This window comes from Falco cherrug, chromosome Z (assembly GCF_023634085.1).
Source record: "Falco cherrug isolate bFalChe1 chromosome Z, bFalChe1.pri, whole genome shotgun sequence".
NCBI lineage: Eukaryota > Metazoa > Chordata > Aves > Falconiformes > Falconidae > Falco > Falco cherrug.
In genome coordinates this window covers 56506085-56529519 of record NC_073720.1, presented here as the reverse complement: position 1 = coordinate 56529519, position 23435 = coordinate 56506085, and the positions used below count along the sequence as shown (strand labels likewise).

The following is a 23435-nucleotide window of genomic DNA, read 5'->3' as shown; positions in this document are numbered from 1 at the left end:
TCCTTGTCAGCAACTAACATTGTCATATGAAAGAACCGATTAAGAAACTTTGCAGAAGTAATGACACATGTGAAGTCACTGCACTGTCATATCAAAAGTAGTATATTCAGTATAACCACATTCCCAGGAGAAAGTTGAAAATTATGTATCAGAAGAATTTTTGCATTAAAAATTAAAATTTGTATTTTGCTCAGTGAAGTAAGTTTCTCGTTGTACCTGAAAAATATAATAATAATTGGAAGCACACCACAATTTCAAAAGAACCCATTATAGCCAAGACAAATTGTCATGGTTTAACCCCAGCTGGCAACTAAGTACCACATAGCCACTCACGCACTGCCTGCCTGCCCCCTCTTCACCCCCAAGGAATGGGGAGGAGAATTGGGAAAAAGGTAAAACTTAAGGGTTGAGATTAGAACAATTTAATAATTGAAATAAAATAAATAATAACAACAACGACAACAACAATTTAATGAAAAGGAGGGAGAAAGGGAGAGGAATAAAATCATAAAATCCAGAGGGAAGGACGAAAAAAACCAAACAAGTGCTGCACAATACAGTTGCTCACCACCTGCTGACCGATGCCCAGCCAGTCCCCTAGCAGCGGTCAGCAGGGCCCTGCCAACTCCCCCCAGTTTATATACTCAGCACCATCCCATGGTATGGAATATCCCTTTGGCCAGTTTGGGTCAGCTGTCCTGGCTGCCTGGCTGTGTCCCCTCCCAATTTCTTGTGCCCCTCCAGCCCTCTCACTGTCAGAGCCTGAGAAACTGAGAAGTCCTTGACTGAGGACACCAACATCACCCAGCAACAACTGAGCGTGTTATCAACATTGTTCTCACACCAAATCCAAAGCACTGCACCAGCTACTAAGAAGAAAATTAACTCCATCGCAGCTGAAGCCAGGACGCAAATGTATAAAATATTTCTGCTACACTTGCAGTGTCTTCGAAGAGGTAATATGACCTGTGCAGCAGCCGATGCAGACACGGCACTAGAAATTTTGTGAGTAATAGGTGTACTTGCTATAGAATCTGTTCTTTTAAGAAAAGGATGGACAAGTTACTTGGTACAGTATTCATCTGTACTTATGAGAGAGGAAAACAACAATTTACCTACTTAAGTGTACACTGTGGAATTTCTCACACATATCTTATGTCATCACTCCTTCCAGACTAGAGACAAGAACGACATTAAATATGAGAGCAAATAAAAAAACCAGAGGAACTTGTGTTGTACAGTTTGAGTGCAAGAAGGAGGAAAACAAGCTATAGGAAGACATCATAAGTTATATCCAACAAGCTTTCAGAAACGTTATGGGTTTGTTAAGATTAAACCAACATATAAACAAATACTATTTTATTTTATTTTAAATTTAAAACAAGTCTACATTTTAAGTGTACAAACCAATAAGCTTGTCGTTAGAAAAAAAACTATTCTTAATACATGGCAGGAAAGAAAGTCTAGACTTGACTGTAGAAACAAGAATGTCAGTTTTCATAGGAAATAGTTACCTAAAATGTGTATAAGGGTATTTGAGACACTGAGGATTTAGAAACACTATTAAAGGGTTACACATCTTGTCCTGCGCTGTCTGTCCCAAAATCTGCATCTTCAGCTTCAAATAAAAGGAGTGTACAGAGAGAGAAATGTTCTCATAATACTCCAAATATCTCCAGGTTAAAATTTTGGAAATGCTACTATGAAAAAGCAACATAGTATGTGGTTTTCAATCACCCTTTTCTAAGTTTCTTAAATCAATTTTGCATAGACCCATCTTCCACATTTACCTAATCAAAGCCATAAATCTATTACTTTATGCTGAGTTACTTAGTAAAAATATAATTTTAACAAAATTGTAAAAATTAAAACTATATACCCAGGTTCTGCTCCTACTAATGTTAGTTTACCAGTTCTGCCTAACAGGAGACAAATCAATCTCCACAATTCCAAACTGCAAAACATCAAATTTTTCATAAAAGAAAGAGGGAAACATTCACTCTTATCTGTGGACCCCATGCTGGACTCATTGCTTGAGTCTTGCTCCAAATCTCAATCTTATTCTCAGCCAAAACTATTGTTGCAGTTGGCTTGGCTTGGCTGAGGGGAAAGAAGGGAGACAGGTAGCCCAAAGATGAGTTCCAAAACACAGATTCATTTTGACAGATATGGAAACTGGCATACAGAGGCATTTTAAAGAAAACTGAGATTCTAAATACTACACTGGGAACCCAAAAAGGGAGCAGTATTTCAGAAAGTGCAACCACTTCCTCAGTGGAGGCTGCCAATTAAAAATCACTAGTTCCAAAGTGATTTTCTAACCAGCGGTAAAGACTTTTTATCCCTGTAAATAAGCATTAGAGTTTAAGTCAACAGAAATAAGGATACCCAGTATAGATAAAGACAACTTGCTAGCCAATATTTTTTTCCAGCAGATGAGGAATAAAATGGCCTTGGCTTGCAAAGAAGTAGAGGTTTAACTGACAACAAAACATCTGAATTAGTAGCCTTCAAAAATGCACACTTAAAACTTCCACTGTTAACATTTTCTTAGAAAGAAACTTGTTATTTTTCTAAATTTAAAGATAAAATAAGGCTAGAAACCTTAGCTGAGGCTATTTATGAACTGCATAATCTAGTAAGGCAGAAAGGAGTTTCAAAAAATCCAGCAGACAAGGAAGTGACTCGAAAGTTATTACACTCCACCCTACCTAACCACTTCAGCAAATGAAGCAAGGCAAAAAAAATCAAGAAACAGAAGTGACAACTTGGAAAGTCTACAATATTTTATATCAATAGTTTAATGAAAGATGAATAAATAAAGATTTCAAAGAATAAAATCCTAAAAAGATATAAATACTGAGGCAATGTGCTTTTGCTTTTTCATAATCCCCCTGCCATTTTTACTTAGGCATCATTCAAATCTATATTGTATTTGCTGTTTTATATGCTGTATCTTAAGATCTTTGGCACAGGATTTGAACACATAGATGACATTATCTCACCATTAGGTGACATTCAACTTTTCCCAACAAAATCCTCAAATACCAAATAGTTACTACTGATAATTCCTGGCTGCATATGCCAGTAACTGCTCAGTCTACAAGTGCTTAAAAGTAAAAAAGCTCTTCTTATCTTAAGCCTTCTTTAGGCTCTTCCTGAATGTTTGGATACAGCTTCAGAATTGTTTTCTGTGTTATTGACATTTCAAAATCTGCTGGTCAAATCAGATATAATCTCAGTTCTGTAAAAAAACCAGAACATGATCCCTTAGATAAAATTATTGATCTCAGCCAATATGCACATGAGAAATGCCCTCAATGCTCAACTGCATAGTAGCCTGTAGCAAAAATTGCATATAGATGAACTGGCAGTAGTTAAATCTCTGCACATCTCCCACCTTGCATCTGGTTGCTTGCTTAGGCCAGTCATTTTCATTTCATGATCTGAACAAGGGATTATACAAGAGACACTTAAATCAACTGACTAAAAGCAACTGGTAGTTAACTTTTACTTCAAACTGTAGTTCCCTGTTGATGCAGCACCAGTAGCTATGAAAGGAAAGCCACACTTTCTGAGCATGGAGCATACATACCAAGCAGAGCCTAATTTTTAAACTGTTAACTACAGCAAACAAATAAATGGACCCACTCATGTGCAGAACGGCTTGTCATTCTAATGTTTAGTCCCGAAGAATGGGATGGAGCCTCTCCACCCACTTGAACACTGAGTACATAGTAGCTTCACCACCTTTTGACACACTTGAAAGGATACCACCTCCAAAGTTACCTGTGAAGCAGAATTCCCTTTCATCTCTGTTGAATCAGAGAACTAAACAGTGGGAATACAGTACATTCAAGCCAGTGGAGCTACACAGTCCAGTTCTTGCTGTCACACACAACCAAAACAACTGATGATCAATCCAGGCAGACTTTACGTGCAATTCTATTCTCAAAAAATATCTGCAGAAATATGAACCTGAAGCCAACTCATTTACCTTACCTTAGCACTGCCTTCAATTTCCCTGTTTACTCACTACCTCAAGGAAGTCTTCAGTATAAAAAAAAACCAAAAAACAAAAAACCAAAAAAAACCCAGTCAGTGCAGAGGAAATGAAATACTTATTCAGTAATGCAAAAATACACTCTTTGAAAGTTTCTGTAGTTGATTTGATAGCAATGTTCCACGCTTAGCATGGAATTATTCCCAGAACTGCAGGTTTCCTACTACTACTTAGTAACCATCCTTTAAGAATTCAATGTGCCATTTGTATTGAACTGTTGATTGCTGTGGTCTAGTGTCTTGTATTTTCTTGATGGACTGTATACATTAGAACAGTTAAAAACAGTACACTGTGGTTGCTGCAGATTGTTGTATAAATAATCAAAATTAAAAAAAAAAGTAGAAACGGGGGAAAAAAGACAGCAATTTTATAATATTTAGCAAAAAATGGTAATAAAAGCAGTTGATTGGACTAGTGCTTACCAATTGCTAGGAGAAATGTTATATGATTCCATCTGAGAGGTATTTGTTTTTGTAACTACATTATTTAAAATTGTTCATTCACTGCTTGCTGATAAGCTTTTCTTGGCAGTGCTAGGTGAACAGCATTCTTAAATCTGCGTCCAAGTGTCCAAAAGTATAAAATTTTGGAAAAGAATTCTGCCCCGTTTAAAAAAAAAGCTATTTCACATGGTTTACAGACTCTAATCTATTTATTCAGGAATGAGAACATTCCTTTAAAGACATTTGCTCTTGTTTTAGAAGCATAAATTGCTCCAAGGGAACCCTTGGCCTAAAGGGGAATGTAGGCTGCAGTGAAAGTAGACCCCTTTGGTGACAGCTGTAGTCAGAAGCAATATTTTAAGGTTTGAGCAAAAGTTAACAGAACACAAGAGGCTTCTAGTGGCTAACCAGCTCCTAAAGTTGTAGAGTAAGTATAAAATTGTTTTCTACTCAAGTGTCTACTCTCTGATCCTGAAATTGATGGTGCAGGCAACAGTAAAACAAAATCAAAGGCTGTGATTATCAACACCTGTCTTGTTACTAGTTCTGTTAAAAATACATGCCTCTCTCATCTTCTGTAAAATAGACATTTAAAAAAGAGATAAGGCCGTTACTTGACAGTTTACCAACAATGTTTTCTGAGATGAAGTATTTTAAATCTCAGCAGGCCAAGTAAAACCAGTGTCGCATTTACACGCACTGCTCTCTATGCAGCAGATATTTGCAATGCCCTCAAAATCTCTTCTGAAACAGCAATGCAGTGTCTTGTGTTCATTGATCCTTTTTCTCTGTCCCATACTGTCAGGGTTTTTTACTTTCATGATATGCAAATTCCAACCAAGGCAGACCAACAAAAGTACTCAGAAGACTATTTGTTACTGACTTTTCCACTGTTCAGTTTTGGAGCCGTTAAATTCGAAACTTGCATGAAAATACCCAGGGCTTGTTCATAAATATTTCTGCATTTATCAGTTCAAATATGTCAAATATGGGAAAAGACTGGGTTATGTTAGAAAAGAAAGAAAGAAGCAAACAGATGTCTGAAATTTCTTCGTTGACGAAAAACAAAAGCCACAACTTGGAGTCTTGACAGGCAACTTTGTCATTTGTGTGCCAATACCTAGCTCTTGGAAAGTCTAAGTTACTATATGGGTTTAAGGTGAAAACATCCGAACAAGTGTAACTTACACGTTCAGTTATACTCATGAAATCTTTTCTGGAAAAAAACTAATTATCAGTAAGCATTTTCTCTTTATAGGAATTACCACAAAGAGTTACTTTGGTTCCAGTTACTGCCTGAGGAAAAAAACCTCAAAAGAAAATAACCACTAAATAAGAAAGAAAATTTCCAAGTTATTTAATAAGTGAAGAACCGGAGGTGCAAAGAGGTTGGAGGTGATGGCTGCTGGAAACAATGAACTCTCCTTTTTTTAGTGAGGGACAGAAATCAAACTTTCTGAGCAAAAGAATTTAATAATTTTCTAATTATATGAATATTAAAGATATTTTTCTATAACTAAAAGACAATTATATTAAATATAATTATAAAAATATAATAATAGATTGAATTAATCACAAGTTGTTCTCATGCTAGACTGAGTCACAAAAAAGTTAGTTTTAAACCAAAATCTCAGTTTAAATACATAATACATTATTATATTTCAGTTGTCCCTCTACTGGTTTGTTAGATAACGAAAACTATCAAAACATAAGATACTGGAAGCATGTCCTGCTAATTACCAGGACCTGGTAGGGGTGACAAAGATCACAAGCATGTTGATTCCTCTGAATGATTTCCATGATGTAGAGTTGCAAACTGCACAGCACTGTGTCTTCAGAGGATGCAGTGTAATAAAACCTCATCCTTGCGCAAAGGCAGTGTCCAGGTGCAGCTGGTGGGCAGTAGTGGTTTTATGGAGAAATATGGTCTGTCTTTAGCTGAACTTTATAGCTCCTGCTGGCTTCATAATCAAGGAAGAAAGAGTTAATAACCTGCTACAGCACTTAGACACACAGAAGTCTATGGGGCCAGATGGGATCCACCCAAGGGTATTAAGGGAGCTGGCAGAAATGCTCATCAGGCCACTTTTAATAATTTACCAGCAGTCCTGGCTAACTGGGGAGGTCCCAGTTGGCTGGAGATTAGTCTATGTGATGCCCATTTACAAGAACAGTTGAAAGAAGATTCTGGACAACTACGGGCTGTCGGTCTGACTATGGTGCCAGGGAAGGTTATAGAGCAGATCATCTAGAGTGCCATCACATGGCATGTACAGGGCAACCAGGTCATCAGATCCAGTTAGAACAGGTTTATGAAAGGCAGGTCCCGCTTGACAAACCTAATCTTCTTCTATAACAAGATGACCTGCCTAGTAGATGAGGGAAAGCCTGTGGTTGTTGTTTACCTGGACCTTAGCAAAGCCTTTGACATCATTTCCCGAGCTTTCTTCTGGAGAAAATGGCTGCTCATGGCTTGGATTCTTCACTGGGTAGAAAAACTGTCTGGATGGTTGGGCCCAAATAATTGTGGAGTCAAATCCAGTTAGTGATCAGATACAAGTGATGTTCCCCAAGGCTCAGTACTGAGCCAGTTCTATTTAATAGCTTTACCAATTATATGGATGACAGGATTGAGTGCATGCTCAGTAAATTTGCAGATGACACCAAGTTGGGGGGGAGTTTTGAACTGCTTGAAGGTATGAAGGATCTGCAGAGGGATATGGACAGGTTGGATCAATGGACCAAGGCCAACTGTATAAGATTCAACCAGGCTAAGAGCTGAGTCCAGCACATGAGTCGTAACAACCCCATGCAAAGCTACAGGCCTGGGGAAGAACGACTGAAAAGCTGCCTGTCAGAAAAGGACCTGAGATGCTGGTTGGCAGCCACTGAACGTGAGCCAGCAGTGTGCTCAGGTGACCAAGAAGGCCAGTAGCATCCTGGGTTGTACCAGAAATAGCGTGGGCAGCAGGACAAGGGAAGTGATTGTCCCCCTGTACACAGCACTGGTGAATACTGTGTTCAGTTTTGGGCCCCACACTACAAGAAAGGTATTGAGGTGTTGGAGCACATCAAAAGAATATCAAAAAAGCTAGTGAAGGTCTAAAGAATGAATCTTATGAGGAGCAGCTAAGGGAACTGGGTTGTTTAGTCTGGAGAAAAGGAGGATGATGGCAGACCTTACTGCGCTCTACAACTACCTGAAAGGAAGTTGTAGCAAGGAGGATATCAGTCTCTTTTCCCAAGTCACAAGACAGAGGATGAGAGGAAACAGCCTCAAGATGCACCAGGGGTGGTTTAGATCAGCTATTAGGACAATTTTTTTCACCAAAAGGGTTGTTAAGTATTGGAACAGGCTGCCCAGGGAAGCAGTTGAGTCATGATCCCTGGAGGTATTTAAAAGATGTGTATATGCAGTGCCTAGGGACGTGATTTAGTGGTGGACTTGGTAGTGTTAATGGTTGGACTTGATGATCTTAGGGGTCTTTTACATCCTAAATGATTCCATGATTCTGTACATTAATTGCTTACCATTAGGATTTTTAACATCAGGTGTAAGTCTAATAAAAGCGATTTAAGCAAATTGCTTAATTTGCACAAACTTTCTGAATTTATTTCCTGATGGCATACTGTATTCCCAGCTATTAAAACAGGTAGAACAGCACATAGTGAACATCATTGTGCCTATTCCCTCTCCTAACTCACCATTTTCACCTCTAACAAAAAGGTACATCATCCTGTTACCACATCCCACCATGCCTTCCTAGACACCTGCGTCCAAGGTAACACAAATAGTTCTGTTTTCTATCCCCTTTTTTGTTCCTCTGCTCCTGTCAGAGTAGCAGCTCTTGAGCTTCCTACTGCTGCTACCCAGTAGATGAAATTATTAAAAACATGGGCAGGCTTTTCCTACTAGTCCTCTGAGCACTACACCAATAGGTTCACTACAAGGACTGTACACCTATTTCCATCGGAAGTTAAGACAGGAATTAACTTGTGGTTCATTACTTTGGAGCCTGAGATGGTCACAAACCATTAACTAGCTCTTGCCTTACTTTAGTTTCTAAGCAAGGACATAGGACATGTACCTAGGACAAAGACACTTTACCTCTGATTCATCCCTGCTCTAAATGCCAGCTCTCCCTCTCTGTCACAGTATGTCTTGCTTTGTCATAGCTTGGAAATAAGTGCCTCAGAACTTTGGAGAAAGAATAAAAAACTGTTAAGTGGAAAAAAGGTATTTAAATAACAAACATTAATTTTAAAAGTTGCTTTGTTGTTCTAAAATACCACAAAATGGAAGTTATATAGGATTTCTTAAATTTTACACACAAACAAATGATTTACAGCATAGTCAGTAAATAATCCCTGTTGTTATTTTCATGTGCAGTACATAGTACACAGCTCTCTGGGGCACAGAAAGTCACTTTCAGAGAGAGTAGAAGGGCATTGGCACAGACTCTTGATGATCACATGCAAAACACCTGAATATACTGCGAAACCTGGACAAAATCCTAACAAAACCCTCTTGTTTTGGTGAGTCAGGCAAGCAGTAATGTTTCTGGTTTCTCCCCCAAAAAGGAAAGGGAGTGGAAGGGGGAATCTCAAAAAAAAAAAAAAAAAAAAAAGTTATATTTATTCATAGTCTACATGAAAGCAAATTACTCATCTTAAGGGATTTCTGGCCCTGAAGCTTACAGAAAAACTCTGTGCAGCAATACACTGCACGGATCCTATAGAAGACAAGCATAAATTCTTAAATTAAAGACATGCTCAAATCTCTGAGTGCACACATTTACAGGGGAAAAAAAAGAAACTGAAAACTAACTTATGAAATCTGACTTTTGGAAGATACTAAACTTCATTAGTGGAACACTAAGTGAAAAGCACATCTCCCTGTTTTCAAAACCCTTGCTGCAAAAGTGCATGTTGCTGGAGCAGTAATTACGGTCACTCTTTATCACCACTTCAGTATTGTATTACACTATTTCTCCTTGTGGTTAAGTATAAACAGGTATATCAAATATTAAAAATTACAGAATTCAACAAAGCAGTGGTTTTCTAAAAGGCAGGGTTTTAATTTTAAAATCTTTTCAGATTGCTCTAAACCAGGTACTTCTTGGTTTATGATCATTATTTCTTGCCATACAAATTCAGTTCTTCCTTCTATAATGCAAAATACTTCAAAATACTTCCTGCATTGTTACGCTTTGGGCTGCTTCCAATTACACCATTAAAAAAACCCAAAACTATTACTTGCTGGGGCAGGGGAAGTAATTTTTTCTAACAAGCTTGTTCAGCAAACAAAGCCTATAACAGCAAACATGCTAATTATGCTAGGATTCTGACTAAAGTTTTCCTTCTTTCCTACTGTGTCTCCCTAATCATTCCATGCATTTCAAATTCCTTCTGATCAAGAAAATAAGTCAATTATATACAGAAAAGTTCTTTGCTGTTACTAAAGAAGGAGCATACACAATACCATTCATGTCATTTAAAATCAGCATCTATCCACAGTAAGAAAACATACATTTATAACCTCCACTCAGCTTAGAAACAAGGACACAACTAGCCAGCGGAATTTCAAGGAATCAGAAGTCCTACTTGAAAGCATTTTGCCTTCATTTCACCATGACTTCATCTGCCACCTTGAAGCTGGGGCACAGGGATGGCTGAGGGAATTAAAGTCTCCATAACAAAAATCAAGTGAAGTACCGAGACTTTGGAATCCACAACTCCAAAAGTTACACAACATCATAGAAACTTCAGTCTGCCAACAAACTGGCAGCTCCCAGCACTATTAGTTGTACATGCAAAAAGATGCAGTCAGAGGTTCCAAATGCACTCACATGCAACAAGGTGGTTGAAGACCCGTTTCTATGACATTTCCACAGGCACCACTAAAGGTTCAGCGGCTGTAGCTGAAGCACCCCTCTCCAGAAAAGCAAGATACAACAAGTAAAACTACATTTCCTTTATAAAGGGCTAGCAAAACCCTAACAAATTTCCCAGCTCTGTGGCTCTTTCATTATTGCTTCATTTGAACACAGGGTCATGCCCACATCATCCACCACAGAAGGAAAATCATGAACAGAATCTTCTAAGAATTATGCTTTTTACCTAGACAGAAATATGATCAGAATTAGAGCTGTGCACTAGACTGCATGGCAGTATGTCAGTATTTACTTTAGGTTGTACCTACACAGAGTCCATGAATTCAGTACTCCATGTCAGTAGGGAGTACATTGATCACTGCTAAGGTGCATAAAGTGTATTCATCTCTATACAATAATTAGCCCTTGTTTACATCAAAAAGTCTCTTTATAGTCCACTGTTTTGAAGTAAATTTCACCTTTCAGCAGTGTACTCCTTTTGGCTTAGATGGAGTTAGCTTTCTTTGCAGTAACTCCTATAGGGCTATGCTTTGGATTTGCAAACAAAACAGTGTTGATAACACAACCGTTTTTTACCTATTGCTGAGCAGTACTTACACAGTGTCAAGGACTTCTTCACTTCTCACACTGTCCTGCACAAAAGCTCGGGAGGGAACACAACTGGGACAGCTGAACCCAGCTGACCAAAGGGACATCCCATACCATATGGTGTCATGCTCAGCAATAAAAGCTGAAAGAAGAAGGAAGGGGGGACATTTGGAGTTAGGCATTTGCTTACCCAAGTAACCACAACACATGATGGAGGCCTGCTTTCCTGTTGATGGCTGAACACTTGCCTGCTGATTGGAAGCAGTGAATGAATCCCTTATTCAGTAGTGAATTAATTGCTTTGCCTGTGCATGCGCAGCTTTTGCTTTCTTTATTAAACTGCCTTTATCTCAACCCACAAGTTTTCTCATTTTCACCCTTCTAATTCTCTCTCCCACCCCACTGGGTGGGAGTCAGCAAGTGGCTGCATGGGGCTTAGCCGCATGATAGGGTTAACCTACAACATGAAAGTTTAAGCAGAATTTTTATTTAGTGGTATAGCCAGTGTATAGCCACAATATATAGTCACTTACAGGAAACCACAAATTCTTGAATTTAGAAATAAAAGCTTTGATGCTTGCAGCTATTTTAAATGTATTAAATTGCACTTTTATAATGTTTACATGATAAAAACATATCTACAAAAAAAGTTTGGCTGCTAAAGGACAGGTGTCACCACTTTCGCTCTTAAATCATTGAATTCAGAAGACAGAACGGAATAATCCAATATAAAAAAGCACCACCAAGAAATATTAGGAAACATGAAGTATAATTACAAAAATCTCTGTACCATCCATGTGCCTTCCCTGCTTTTTAGAGACAGAACAGAATAGTTGGGCTAACAGCATGTCCTCAATTCCCATCTTGCTGCAAGATTACATGTGCACATTTTTAATAGAGCAAAACCACAGACATATACTTTTAAATGCTGAATGCAATCATCTATAAAAGAAACAGAAACATTAAAGCCACTTGTGCTTCCTGTTGATAAAGACCCTAAACCAGCATTCTCTAGTCCTCTTAATATTACTTAAGCACAAAACCACAGAGAATGGCACACATTGACTCAGAACAAACCAAAAAGCTTTACATAAAACAACAACCTCACTGAACTCAAGTAGTTTTTCTTGTTTAGCTAGGGCATCACCATCCTTCACTGATAGAGGTAACAGCATTTCCATTTGGTGCAGTAGTAAAAACCAAGACAAGCTCTGTTGCTTTTTGCCGTGTCAATACTTACATGTAAACATACATAATGACTCTCTGTAAATTTTACTGTAAGCTCTTACCAAAAAGGCAGGCACTACACAAAGTCTGTCCATGATTTAAAGTGCATCCTAGTGACAAATACCACTTTGCAAGGGCTTGGTTTCAGAAGAAAAGTAAGGCTATAAGGCTAAATGAAATCTAACTGGATGAAGTTTACAAAAGTCTGTCTAATTAACCACATATCATGGTTTCCACCCACTAACTAACCCACCATCAATGGACTAAAAAAGCACAAAACAGATGCTGGTTTGGGAAAAAAAAAAATCTCAATTTTTGTACCATCCTAACTTGAAAATGAATAGTTTTTCCTGTATTGCAAAGGAGGACAAATGCTGCTTTCCAATCCAAAATAAGCAAAGGAACAGAAGTTCCAAGCCATACAAGGTCACCCTCTACTCTCTCTCCCTCAGCCTGTACTGGAAGGTCTACTTTTCCTGTTTGCTTGTGGGTTTGGGTTTTTTTTTAATGAATGTGAGATCAAATATTTCAATAACAAGCTTCTGCACATACACTGGAGGAAAATTCTGCCAACTGGCCTGTACAATGGAAATTAAAACAAAACATGATTACATATTCTAAGACCATTTCTTAAGTTGCCACTGAGAAACAAGCTAAAAGAAAAGTGCAATCTCATGTAAGTCACTGTTTATTATTCTTGGGTGCTTCCAAAAGGGTTTCTGAAAGTCTGAAAGTCTCTTCCTGATTTTTAGGGAAAGCACAATTGCATTTTATTTGGCAGGACCTCAGGCTGAAGAACCACATGGATCAATTACATTTCAACATTTACCAATTAAAATAATAAGTAGATAGCCAGACTACTATTGCTATGTCCTTTCAATCCATTACTTTCATGTCATCAACAAAAAGAAAACATTATGGAAGGGGAAAAAAGAAGCATGGTTCATTTACTGAACACTGTACCTATTCAACTGGTAAAAAATGTAAGTTACTTTTTTCATCACTATTTCTCTGGAGGTCAGTGGAGATAACTGGAGAATTTAAGGTTAATCAATACAAGCTTAGTCTGGGCTTTGATATCCAACACACATATATCCTGTCTATTCACACTTTGCAAGCAAATATTTTCTAACTTCAATCTGATACAAGTTTCCACAGCGAAAAGAGAGGGAAGTGGAGGGAAAAGGAGGAGGGTGTTTTAAATTACACTTTGCTCCTTGGGCACTACTAAGAGAGAAAACCTCATCCAAGTCCCAACAACACTAAGCCAGTATCCCAGCCACTGGCTGAACAAAATAGGGTAGGAAAGAGGGCTCTGAACTTTTATTTTAGAGCATGGGGTTTTAGTTTCCTGTTTCAAATCTGACCAAGGGTATGTTTTGCAATTAAAATCATAGAAGTTGTTTAACTACAGGCATCTAATGAAGAGGCCCTTAGTCTCGGAGGCACACAGGAAATTGTGTCTCAAATTTCTGGAGCTACTGAACACCCGTATTTGGGACTGCTGACTACTTCTTCACTGTATCTGTACATCAGTTTCATGGCTGATACATATCAGGCTCATCACAGCTGAAGTTACAAAAGATTTCCCTGTCAGTATCAGTCATTCCAAGGAAAAAAATTTTGAGATCACAAAACACCTAACAGACTGTTAAGGCACACAATCTGACCAACTGCATACAATGTGATGCTTAGTTGTCTCTTTTCCTTTTTTTTTTTTAACCAATAAATTTGAACTAGCATGCCCTCTGATCTTGAACAATTTCTTAAGAAACAACTCAGTGTGACTTTCAGATTACTATTGTTACTTAATACACAATTGACAACTCCAGCGACAATTGGACACAAACCCGTTTGTAGGTCACAAGCAAGTATTGCATGTTCACTGCTTCATAACTGGTATTTTAGCTCACAGAAGCAGTAACGTCTAAAGGTTATTGTCTGTGACTCACAATGCAGTAGATTTTATATGGTATTAACAGAGCAACAACACATCTCCCCAAGTTCCTGTCAGTCTCATTACATACCAAGACAAAGCACTTTGACAGAGAAAGAAGTGACAGTGTGCCTGCATGGTAGCTCAAGAAATACTGAGATCTAAATTGCTTCAAAACCCTGCCCAGGTATCACATATCAGCTTTGAAACCAGCTCCATTACAACCACCACCACGGGGGTGGGGGCAGCTCAGATACCACGCACAGATATCAGAAGGTACCCCGGGGCCATCTCTTTTACTCATTCTTGCCATGCAAAAAGCAGGTGGGAGAACTGCAGACTGCACAGACTGCCAGACCGCTCTGTACAGCAGATGAACATGCCCCGCGGGGTTTGTAAAAGGTTTCTGCAGAAATACCAGCAGGGTCACTCTAGAGCCAACCCTGAGGGTGCTCCAATCAACAAACTGTGTATACAGGCAGCTATTTTGGTCTTGTGAGTACTCTGGGTTGCTTTGCCCAGCAATGTCCTTGGCCACATCACCGTTATTAGAATGTATATACGTTTCAGAACACATATGCTGCTACCAGAAAAAGAAAGAAAACAGCGAAATGAGAGAAAAAGATACAACAGAAATAAAAAAAAGACCAAAACAACCCTTGGTTCCTTTCTAGACAAAGCATATTTTTATTTAGAACAGAAGAATTTCTATAGATCATAGCCCTGCCAATGATACCTCTCATAACAGTTCTGTTCTGCTCCACACGAGGGGATTTTGCCTTCACTGATGTTAATCCCACAAACATCATATTTACAGATTAAAAATTACCACAATTTAGCCTACTCTTTCTGTATAAAGCACCCAAGTTTGGCAAAGTCAAGATTTACAGTCTACATGCTGTTCTTCTAGATACTCCACACGAATGGCTTTCACTGCTTTCTGTATACATAGGGCAGGGGAAACAATCACAGAAAACTTTTAAATATAAAGGATATTGACCTTATTGCATTTTAAAATTTAGCACAGCCTCTTCTATTCCAGGCACTATCCTTCAGCACATCACTAGCCTGAACTTTTGCCAAATCAATCAACAGAGTTGCCAACAAGTCAGTTGGTGTGATGGAGCTTGCTAGATTAATCAGTGTACACAATGCAGGACATGCACAGCATTCCTACCACTGCAATGCAGACCACCGTCACAGTAGCATCACAGTATTATAATTGCAGAAAACAGATATGAAGATTTACCCTGCTTCCTTGGGGTTTGTTTTACATTTGTTCGAAGTTTAACAGGTTGCATACTTTCAAACGTTATTAGTTCTTACTTTCTTCTCATTTGTGTTTTTAATTGCTAAAGTACATATTTTGTAATGGCTCCTTTATTTATGTTCCAGTTGTTTACATACAAATACTCACACTTGTGAATACTCAGATGTACCAAAGGAGACACTGAGGCCTCATTAATATCTCCACCAATGATAAAAAGCATAAATTAGGACAACAATACTGACATACATGCTGTATTCAGAATTCCATTTTCTGAAAACCTGTCCTTTGTCTTTCCCTTACAACGATTTACAGCTCAGAAGTAATGAGGCTTCTAAACTATTCTGAAGATTTTTGGATTCCCACAAATACAAGCCTGGCTGTTTCCAGAAAGATTGGATTACATGCATAAAACCCAGGTACCAGTGATTCTACTTTGTTATTACTGCAGAATAAATTGTCAGATTTTATAAAAAAACAGAGGCTTAAAAAAAAAAACAGTGTTAGGCCCCAAAGCAGTATATAAATCAGGAACACTCTTAGTTTTAAACATAACTGGTTCTCCATAAAAGTCAATGGCATGACAGATGTATTGTTACACAAGAACTCCAGTGTTTGCAGAATAGATTCCTTCAGAGTGATTGCAACTCAAGAAAAGCTCCCTGCACTCAGCTACGCTTACTAAAGCACAAAGAAACAGACTCCTCCAAACAGCTTGGTGGGAGCTTTGGCTGAAAAAAACGTCCCAAAAATCAAATCCCACCTTGTCTCCACATGAAGAAACAAAACACCAAAGTTGTCTCACAGTCCAGTGGAATCAGGTTTCCTCTCTCTCACTCTTCAGTAGCTGTAGTAAAGATCAACACTGCTGCAGTGCACCAGTACACACCCTAAATAACTGGGGCAATGAGAACTTCTTTGAATGTCTTTTGTGAGATAATGCTCATGATGGAATGAAACACCAGCTGTGCCCCAGTGAGGCAAACAGCAGAACCCAACACACCATATTACCCTGAAATTCCTGTACCTTTGATCAACTCGATGAGTTTTCTAGAGCTTTTCCCTCCCCTTCTCCCTCCACATTTTCTTCAAGAGTCTCCATCTGTTCTGTCTCTTTCTTCCTGGGTACAAGGTATGTAATTTTTTTTGTGATTCTTACAATTTAAAACTAATATACTTCCACTATTTAAAACAGTATAAAGAATAGTCAACACAGCTATTAGAAGGTACATATGTACTCTAAAACACTTACAGGCAACTAAAATCCAGATCACAAAAAACGGTAGTGTATTTTAAAAGTTAATTTGATGTTAATTTAAGGTAATGTTGGACAGAATTCTAAGCAGTAGCTGCCATGCATACACATTTCTCTGATAAACGAAGGAATATTGTTCTTACTCATAATGAAATCTTAATGATTTTGGTCTTCTACACAGTCTTTGGGTTTGTACAAAACGAAAAAAAAATACTGTCCAGCAGAGCTGGAAATCTACTGAACTTCCTCGACTCAAATCACTGAGTGAAGGAGAAAAAGGAAAACTTGAATTCTCTGAATGCAGCTGAAATCATCACTACTGAAATCAAAGACAGGTAAATTCAGCTTATTCATAGGTGATTATTATACCAGTGCCCATCAAACATGAAAAAAAAAAAAAAATCAGTTAAATAAACAGAAGTTGTTTTCTCCTAGCTTTTATTAGCTTTCAACATTTTCTTTGGCAGTCATTATGGAGCTTTACCTAGCCATGTGCACACAGCCTCACAAATGTCAAACACAGCTGCTGGACTTTGCATCATCTTCCCCCCCAAAAATGACAAGACAGTCCTGGAATACTTTTACAGGTGGATAATGAGGTCAACATAAGCTTTCACCATTTTTGACTCATGAGATATGCAGTTACTCAGTGGCTTCATTCATTCTGCAAGTGGAATACCACCTTCTTAGTGGAAACATACTAACAAACCATGGTGAACATCCATACTCTGACCTTCAGTCATTGTTTTAACAGGGAAAGAGATTTTCAAACACGGTGTTTGGTCTTGCCAAAAGAAAATATTTCAAGCAGATTAAGTTCTTTCTCTCTTCATGTGTTCACCTACTTCCCTCATTATTCTGATCATCAAATTGCTTCTCAGTTTGTAACTGGTGCTGAAGTACTCTGTTCCAGATCTGTTGCTAACAGATCCCAGTTTGTACTGTAAAGTGCCAGCAAAAGAAAGCATGTAAGTCTTAGCCTGTGTATTACACATGAATGGAGCCCAGAGAGGGATGATTGCTCTCTCAGCTACACAGATCACATCTGAATTAATTTCTGAGCATCCATTGCTAGATAGGGAGTTCACAGAAATGTAGTGAAAGAAAATACATATTCAATTCATTGAGAAAACTAGCTCCTGTTTAGCTTAGCTGACCCAGGACACAAGATACAGATGCTACAAGATGGATTTGTGGAAAAGTACTATCCAGCAACACGAACTTGAACAACATAAAACTCACATTTAGAAACAGATGCAATTAGCATTTTTTTTTCTGTCAGTAATACTTGGCTAAAGTAAAATGCTAGGATATGCAAAACATGGCAGGAGAAAAAAAGACACTGAGAACAGATCTCAAGATTCTTTTATGTACCATCTTACCAAACAGATTACTCAGCCTGTTGTTTAGGACTATAATAATAAGTTTAAAACCAAACAAACAAAAAAAAGGAACCCTTCTGCTCCATGACACAACAGTATACAATATTGACAGTTAAGGGTATGTTTGTCCCCAGTAGGCTTAGGCTATGCACACAGAACATGATCCTGCAATCTCTGATACATTTATATACTGAACAAAACTAACACAGAGAGAAAACATTTGGGAATTGACAGGAACCAGCTGAAATAACTAGATTTCGCAAAATAAATTTTTCATTTTGTAAATGATATTACCTAACTTGGTTTATTGCTACCTTCTACAACAACAACAACAAAAAAACCACACTTCTTCCCATGAGAACATTTTCATTTTGTTCCTCTGTTTGGTTATGTAATAATTAATTTCAACATTTCCACTTACTGTGTAAAAAAAAATAAGGATAAAAATAAATCAAGAATGTCAGTGAAAGTGAATGTTATTTGCATTTCAACAGATCAAGACAAGTTACCCCTTCTGCAGTTACTTGTTTATGCATGTCACCTGTCTTAAGTGAGAAACATTCTAACAGCTCACTTCTACTTTTTCCTTTCATCTCAAATGGAAAAGTCCCATGTTTAATATATTAAACAGGAAATGGTGAAACGATCTGTCAGAAACACACACAAACTAAAAATAAAAGCAAAATGTTTGCAAAATATTTTGCAATGTTGTCCAAAAAACAGATGTCCCAAATTACATGACATAGCCCCTTCAGTTAGTATTTCACTTTGTATTTTTCAGTGAAACTGTTTAGGTAACAAATGACTACTCAGAATTAATAAATTCTGCTCATTAATTTGCAGTTCCAATTTAGAGGAATTTGAGATCATAGAACTTACCAAAAAAATATTATGTGCAACAGCAAGGAAGTCTTGCATGCACTCTTAATTACACTTTGATTATTCATATTTCTGGAAAGGTCTCAATTTAAAAATAGTCATAGAAAATAGAAGACTTTGTCTCAAAAAAAGCAAAATCTTACCAGCAACCTTTTCTAAAACATTTACTAATTTGCAACATTTGTAACACTTCAGGGGACATTCAGATTGGTCATTAGGAAAAGGTTCTTCACTGAGAGGATGGACAGTCACTGGAACAGGCTCCCCAGAAAAGCGGTCAAGGCACCAAGCCTGTCAGAGTTCAAGGAGCATCTGAACAATGCTCTTAGTGATACGGTTTAGTTTTAGGTAGTCCTGCAAGAAGCAGGGAGTTGGACTTCATGATCCTTAAGGGTCCCCTCCAACTTGAGACACTCTAGGATTCCATGACTAACTCATCTATCTATTCCAGGCCCTAAAAACAGATCTGCAATTAACTGTTCTCCCACAGCGACAAACCACATACATTATCTCTGACTAAACTCCTGGGCAGGAGGGAAGGCATAGCAGAATGTCTTCAAAAAGGGTTGGACCTAAGTTTCCAGTACAGGAGTGGGGGTTAAAGTCAAAAAAGAAATCTTAACTGCTTTTATTTAGTCTATCTGAGCATTGCCACTGGAGGAACTATTCAAACAAAAACTTCAGCACTCCCACTAGCATTTCAAGGAAAGGATAAGGGTTTCTTTGACTTTTGAAATTAATTATGGCTGTGTTTTTGTTTTTATTTAAAGAAAAGAAAAGAAAAAAAACAAATACTGAATTAGAAAAACAGTGATCTCCAATGTCCACTTTAGTGCATATGCTGCCTTAAAGACTATTTTAAGATACAAAACCATTCTGACACAGCTCTACACCCATAAAGTAAACCAAGAAACTGTCTTCTTACCAGCTTGACAAACGAGCATTGGAGTTCTGAATCCAACTGAAATGCTTTTGGAAAAGAAGATTCAACCTGTTCACTCTGGTTTACAAGGTAGAAGATGCAAAGAACTCAAAGAGCTACAAACATAATATTGTAAGCTTCCTGTGACAGCCATCTTTTCCTCTGAATTTACACAGCACTTTGCACAGGAAATCAACATACCAACTAACAAGCAGGACTTATTAGTACTGTACAAGACAAAAAAAAAACCTTTCAGTTACCATGAAGCACAGTTTATTTGAAAGATTTGATGCCCACAAAAGCTTCCAGACCACTAGCCATGGAAATGAAAACTCTATTCAGAAAGCAAATAGTGTTAGCATCCTGTTCATTTCAGATTTTAGCAACTATGAGTACCAAACATGCCTCAAGATCATAAAAACAAAGAGCAGCAACTCTGCTCTAATATTTGTACGTTCTCTTTAACGTCCCTTCCAGCAGAGCCAGCTTTCTGGGGGAACTTTATTGACTGGCTTCAGCTACAGATTTTCTTTCAAACAGTATCACCATCATCTCTAGGCTTTTCACTTCAGGGAACAAAATTAGGAAGCTCTGTGCGTGAACACTGCTTCTCAGCAGTAGCACAAAGTACCTTGGAGCTGCATGCCCAGGCTCACATTGCCATTTCTTCTAGTTGCATGGATAAAGAGCAGAATTTTTTAAATGTTTTGTTGCAAAATGCAGTAACAGTATTACATCAAACAGACTTTTAAAGTGATGGCAACATGATGGCACCCTCTCTCAAAGGAAATAGACTTTGCAAGACGACTCTTAAAAAAATTCTCCCCAGAACTGCATTACTACTAAAGACAAGGTCATTTTACCATGTACACAGGAATGTAAACTCCAACCCTGAGGCTCTAATAAACTGTAGTTGAAAGTTCTTCTACTACGGCCAGTGTAGAGTACAAAACCAAAACTTCAAGTGCTCGTAGAAACTGTAATTTTAATATGCCAAAAAAAAAAAAAAACCCAACCAAACCCCAATCCTCCATAGAAGTGTAATTAAAAAAAAAAAAAAAAAGTAGAAGGAATAGGTCCATCCTGCTAGTTAAACCAACAAAATATGCTCAGAGCTCATAACCTTCAGATTTTAAACAGCAGCACATAAAGGACAGGGAATTTTTAGTGTATTTGAGAAAAGTGAAACACGAGGCAATGACAATGTATTTCTCAAGTGAAACAGAAAATTTACTTTTTACAGCATGAGGGTTTTGAAATTGGCAGAAGCTTTGGACTCCAATTTGGCAGGTCACTGAGGAATTAAAACATAATGCAGCAAACTACCTAGGGCTCCAGCTATGGCTACCCTGCATGCTTGTCATCTAACAGACCGAATCCCACCTACAACAGAAGTGCTGTGTTTTCAACAGGAAGGCTGCTGCTTTACCCAGTGCCCTGTCCTAATGCCATATTTGGCTATGGTCTCGAGTCTTACCAAACACGCTTTACTTTCAGTTTGATCTGAGAGCTTCATTTCCTCCTCTGTGCAGGAGGAGCGAGATGTGTTACTAATACAGAGGCAGCAAACATGGGCTTCACACGGCTTCGCTTCAGTCAGCAGCGCAGGATGCACACACGCTGCTGTGCCGCCTTGCCACCAAACGCTCCGGCATGCACACCTCGAAGCTGCAACCACACCGTTAGGCCAGGCACTTCTGCCAGCGCACGGACAGTTCCGAAAGCTTTCTGGCTTGCAGGAACACCCTGAAACATTGCTTCAGACACCCTAGATCCTCCCGTACTTTACCTCTCCTTTCCCTCGCTGGGAGGAGATACTCTCAAGAGTGCCTCAGTGAGAAAACAGCATAAACAGGGGGTCTGGTTCCTCCCTCCTGTCACAGCGGCAACGGCTTTGGTGCTCCGGGCGCACGTAAGGCTCTTTCCTCGGAGCGATACACAGCGAGAGCACACCTTGGTGTAGAAGTTGCTCCGGCTTCGTAGTGTCCGTTATCTGCCACCGTGAGACTAGGGCCGGCCGATAAAAAGCGCAACAGTACCGAAAGAGAGATGGAGCCTCCTCTCACCTTCCCGGTTACAGGCGTGTGTGCCTAATTAACCCCAATAAAACCAGATCGGAGGTAACTGCCAAGCCGCGGAGCGTGGGGGCGGCACGACTAAGCGGCTTGCCCCGCTCCCCTGGGCCAGCAGCCCCCTCCGGGCGCACCGGCCGCCCCCGGGCCCGCCCCGGCCGGCAGGCAGGGCAGGCCTGCCGCGGGGAGGCCGCGCGTCCCCGTCCCGGGCTGCGCCGCCGGCGGCGTGGCGGCGCCGCGGTACTCACCGCTGGGAAACGGCTCCATGTTCCTCCCGGAGTCCGCCCTCAGCCCGCGGCAGCGCAGCCCTGGCGAGGCGGGAGAAACGGCGCGGAGGCGCAGCCGCGACTCCTCACTCCGCCTCCTGCCGCCGCATGCTCACGGGGCAGGCGCTGCCTCGGGCTCGCCGGGGCTGCTGCGGCCCCTCACGCCGCGGTCGCTGCCCAACGATCCGCTGCCGCAGCTCCAGCGGCCGGGGGCGCGGCAGGCACAGTCCGCGGCTCCCTGCGCAGCAGCGTTCCAGGGGAGCAGGCTCGCACAAACCGCACTCTGCCCGGACCTCAGCGCCCGCCTGTCTCCCGCCCCGCTGCTGGGCCGCGCCGCACCGCCTATTCCTCACGCAGACCCGCCCTCCCCGCCCGCTTCACGCCCGCGGCGCAGCGCCCTGCCTGGCTCTCCGAAGCCCGGGGGAGCGGGTGTCGGGAGGCCGGTGCCCTGGCCCTCCGCGCCTGCAGGGCTACGGCGGGCACGTCAGCCGAACGCCGGCCGCTGCACGGCCGCTGCGGGGCGGCACGACCGGGCCGCGGCGGGGCCGGGCGCTGCCTCGCAGGCCTCCGTGCGGCGCCCCGGCACGCTGCGCCGAGCCCCGCGGGCGCCTGCGGCCGGGGCCGGGCCGGGCCGAGGCAGCGTCCCTGCGCCTCGCCGCCGAGCTCTGCTTAGCGCTCTTTGACTGTAATTATTATTTTTAGCCTTAACGCTGCCTCACCTACTCCCTCCACCCTGACCTCCACAGTTCTGCTATCATTACCTAAATACCATTTTTTCATTAATACGAGAACTCCATAAGCGCTGGTTGTTGGAAAAGAAGATAGTGGGAGTTGATTACTCCTGACAAACTCAATATCTAAAGGCCCTGTATTTGTTTTGCCAAAAAGAGGAAGAAATCTAAATTTAACTGTTCCTTGGGGGAGGGAGGGAGGGGATGAGGGCCAGAGGCCCCCAAGAGCTCAGGCCTCATTCCCAGGTGCGTACTTGTCCTGTTTCATGAGCCTAGAATGTGCTTTTTCACACCTTGCCGCAGTGTCTCACAGGCCTGGTTACAGTGACAGTCCTGCAGCGTGAACTAGGCCGTGGTTGCGTTCTGCACCACTGCGGTTTCACCCGACTGGCACCTGGGCCCCATGCAGCCGCTCACTCGCTGCCCACAGTGGTGGGGGAGAGGATCGGGGAACGGGGGAGGCGGGGGGAAGTGTGAAAGTGAGAAAACTCCTGGGCTGAGATAAAGGTG

General features: G+C 40.4%; 1 protein-coding gene across 3 annotated transcripts in view; it reads right to left on the bottom strand.

Moving 5' to 3' along the window:
* Window positions 1-22480, bottom strand: part of LNPEP (leucyl and cystinyl aminopeptidase) — a 67169-nt gene extending 44689 nt beyond the window's left edge. For 2 of the 3 annotated variants that reach the window (XM_055699002.1, XM_055698999.1), the window contains exon 1: window positions 22177-22480. Coding sequence is in view for 2 of the 3 variants with exons in the window: in XM_055698999.1 (XP_055554974.1) it covers window positions 22177-22195 (19 nt within the window). In the remaining variant the exon portion in view is untranslated. Of the gene's footprint in view, window positions 1-19859; window positions 19999-22176 lie in introns of those variants that run through there. The other variant, XM_055699001.1, reaches the window with a different exon arrangement.
* Window positions 22481-23435: the final 955 nt, after the last annotated feature.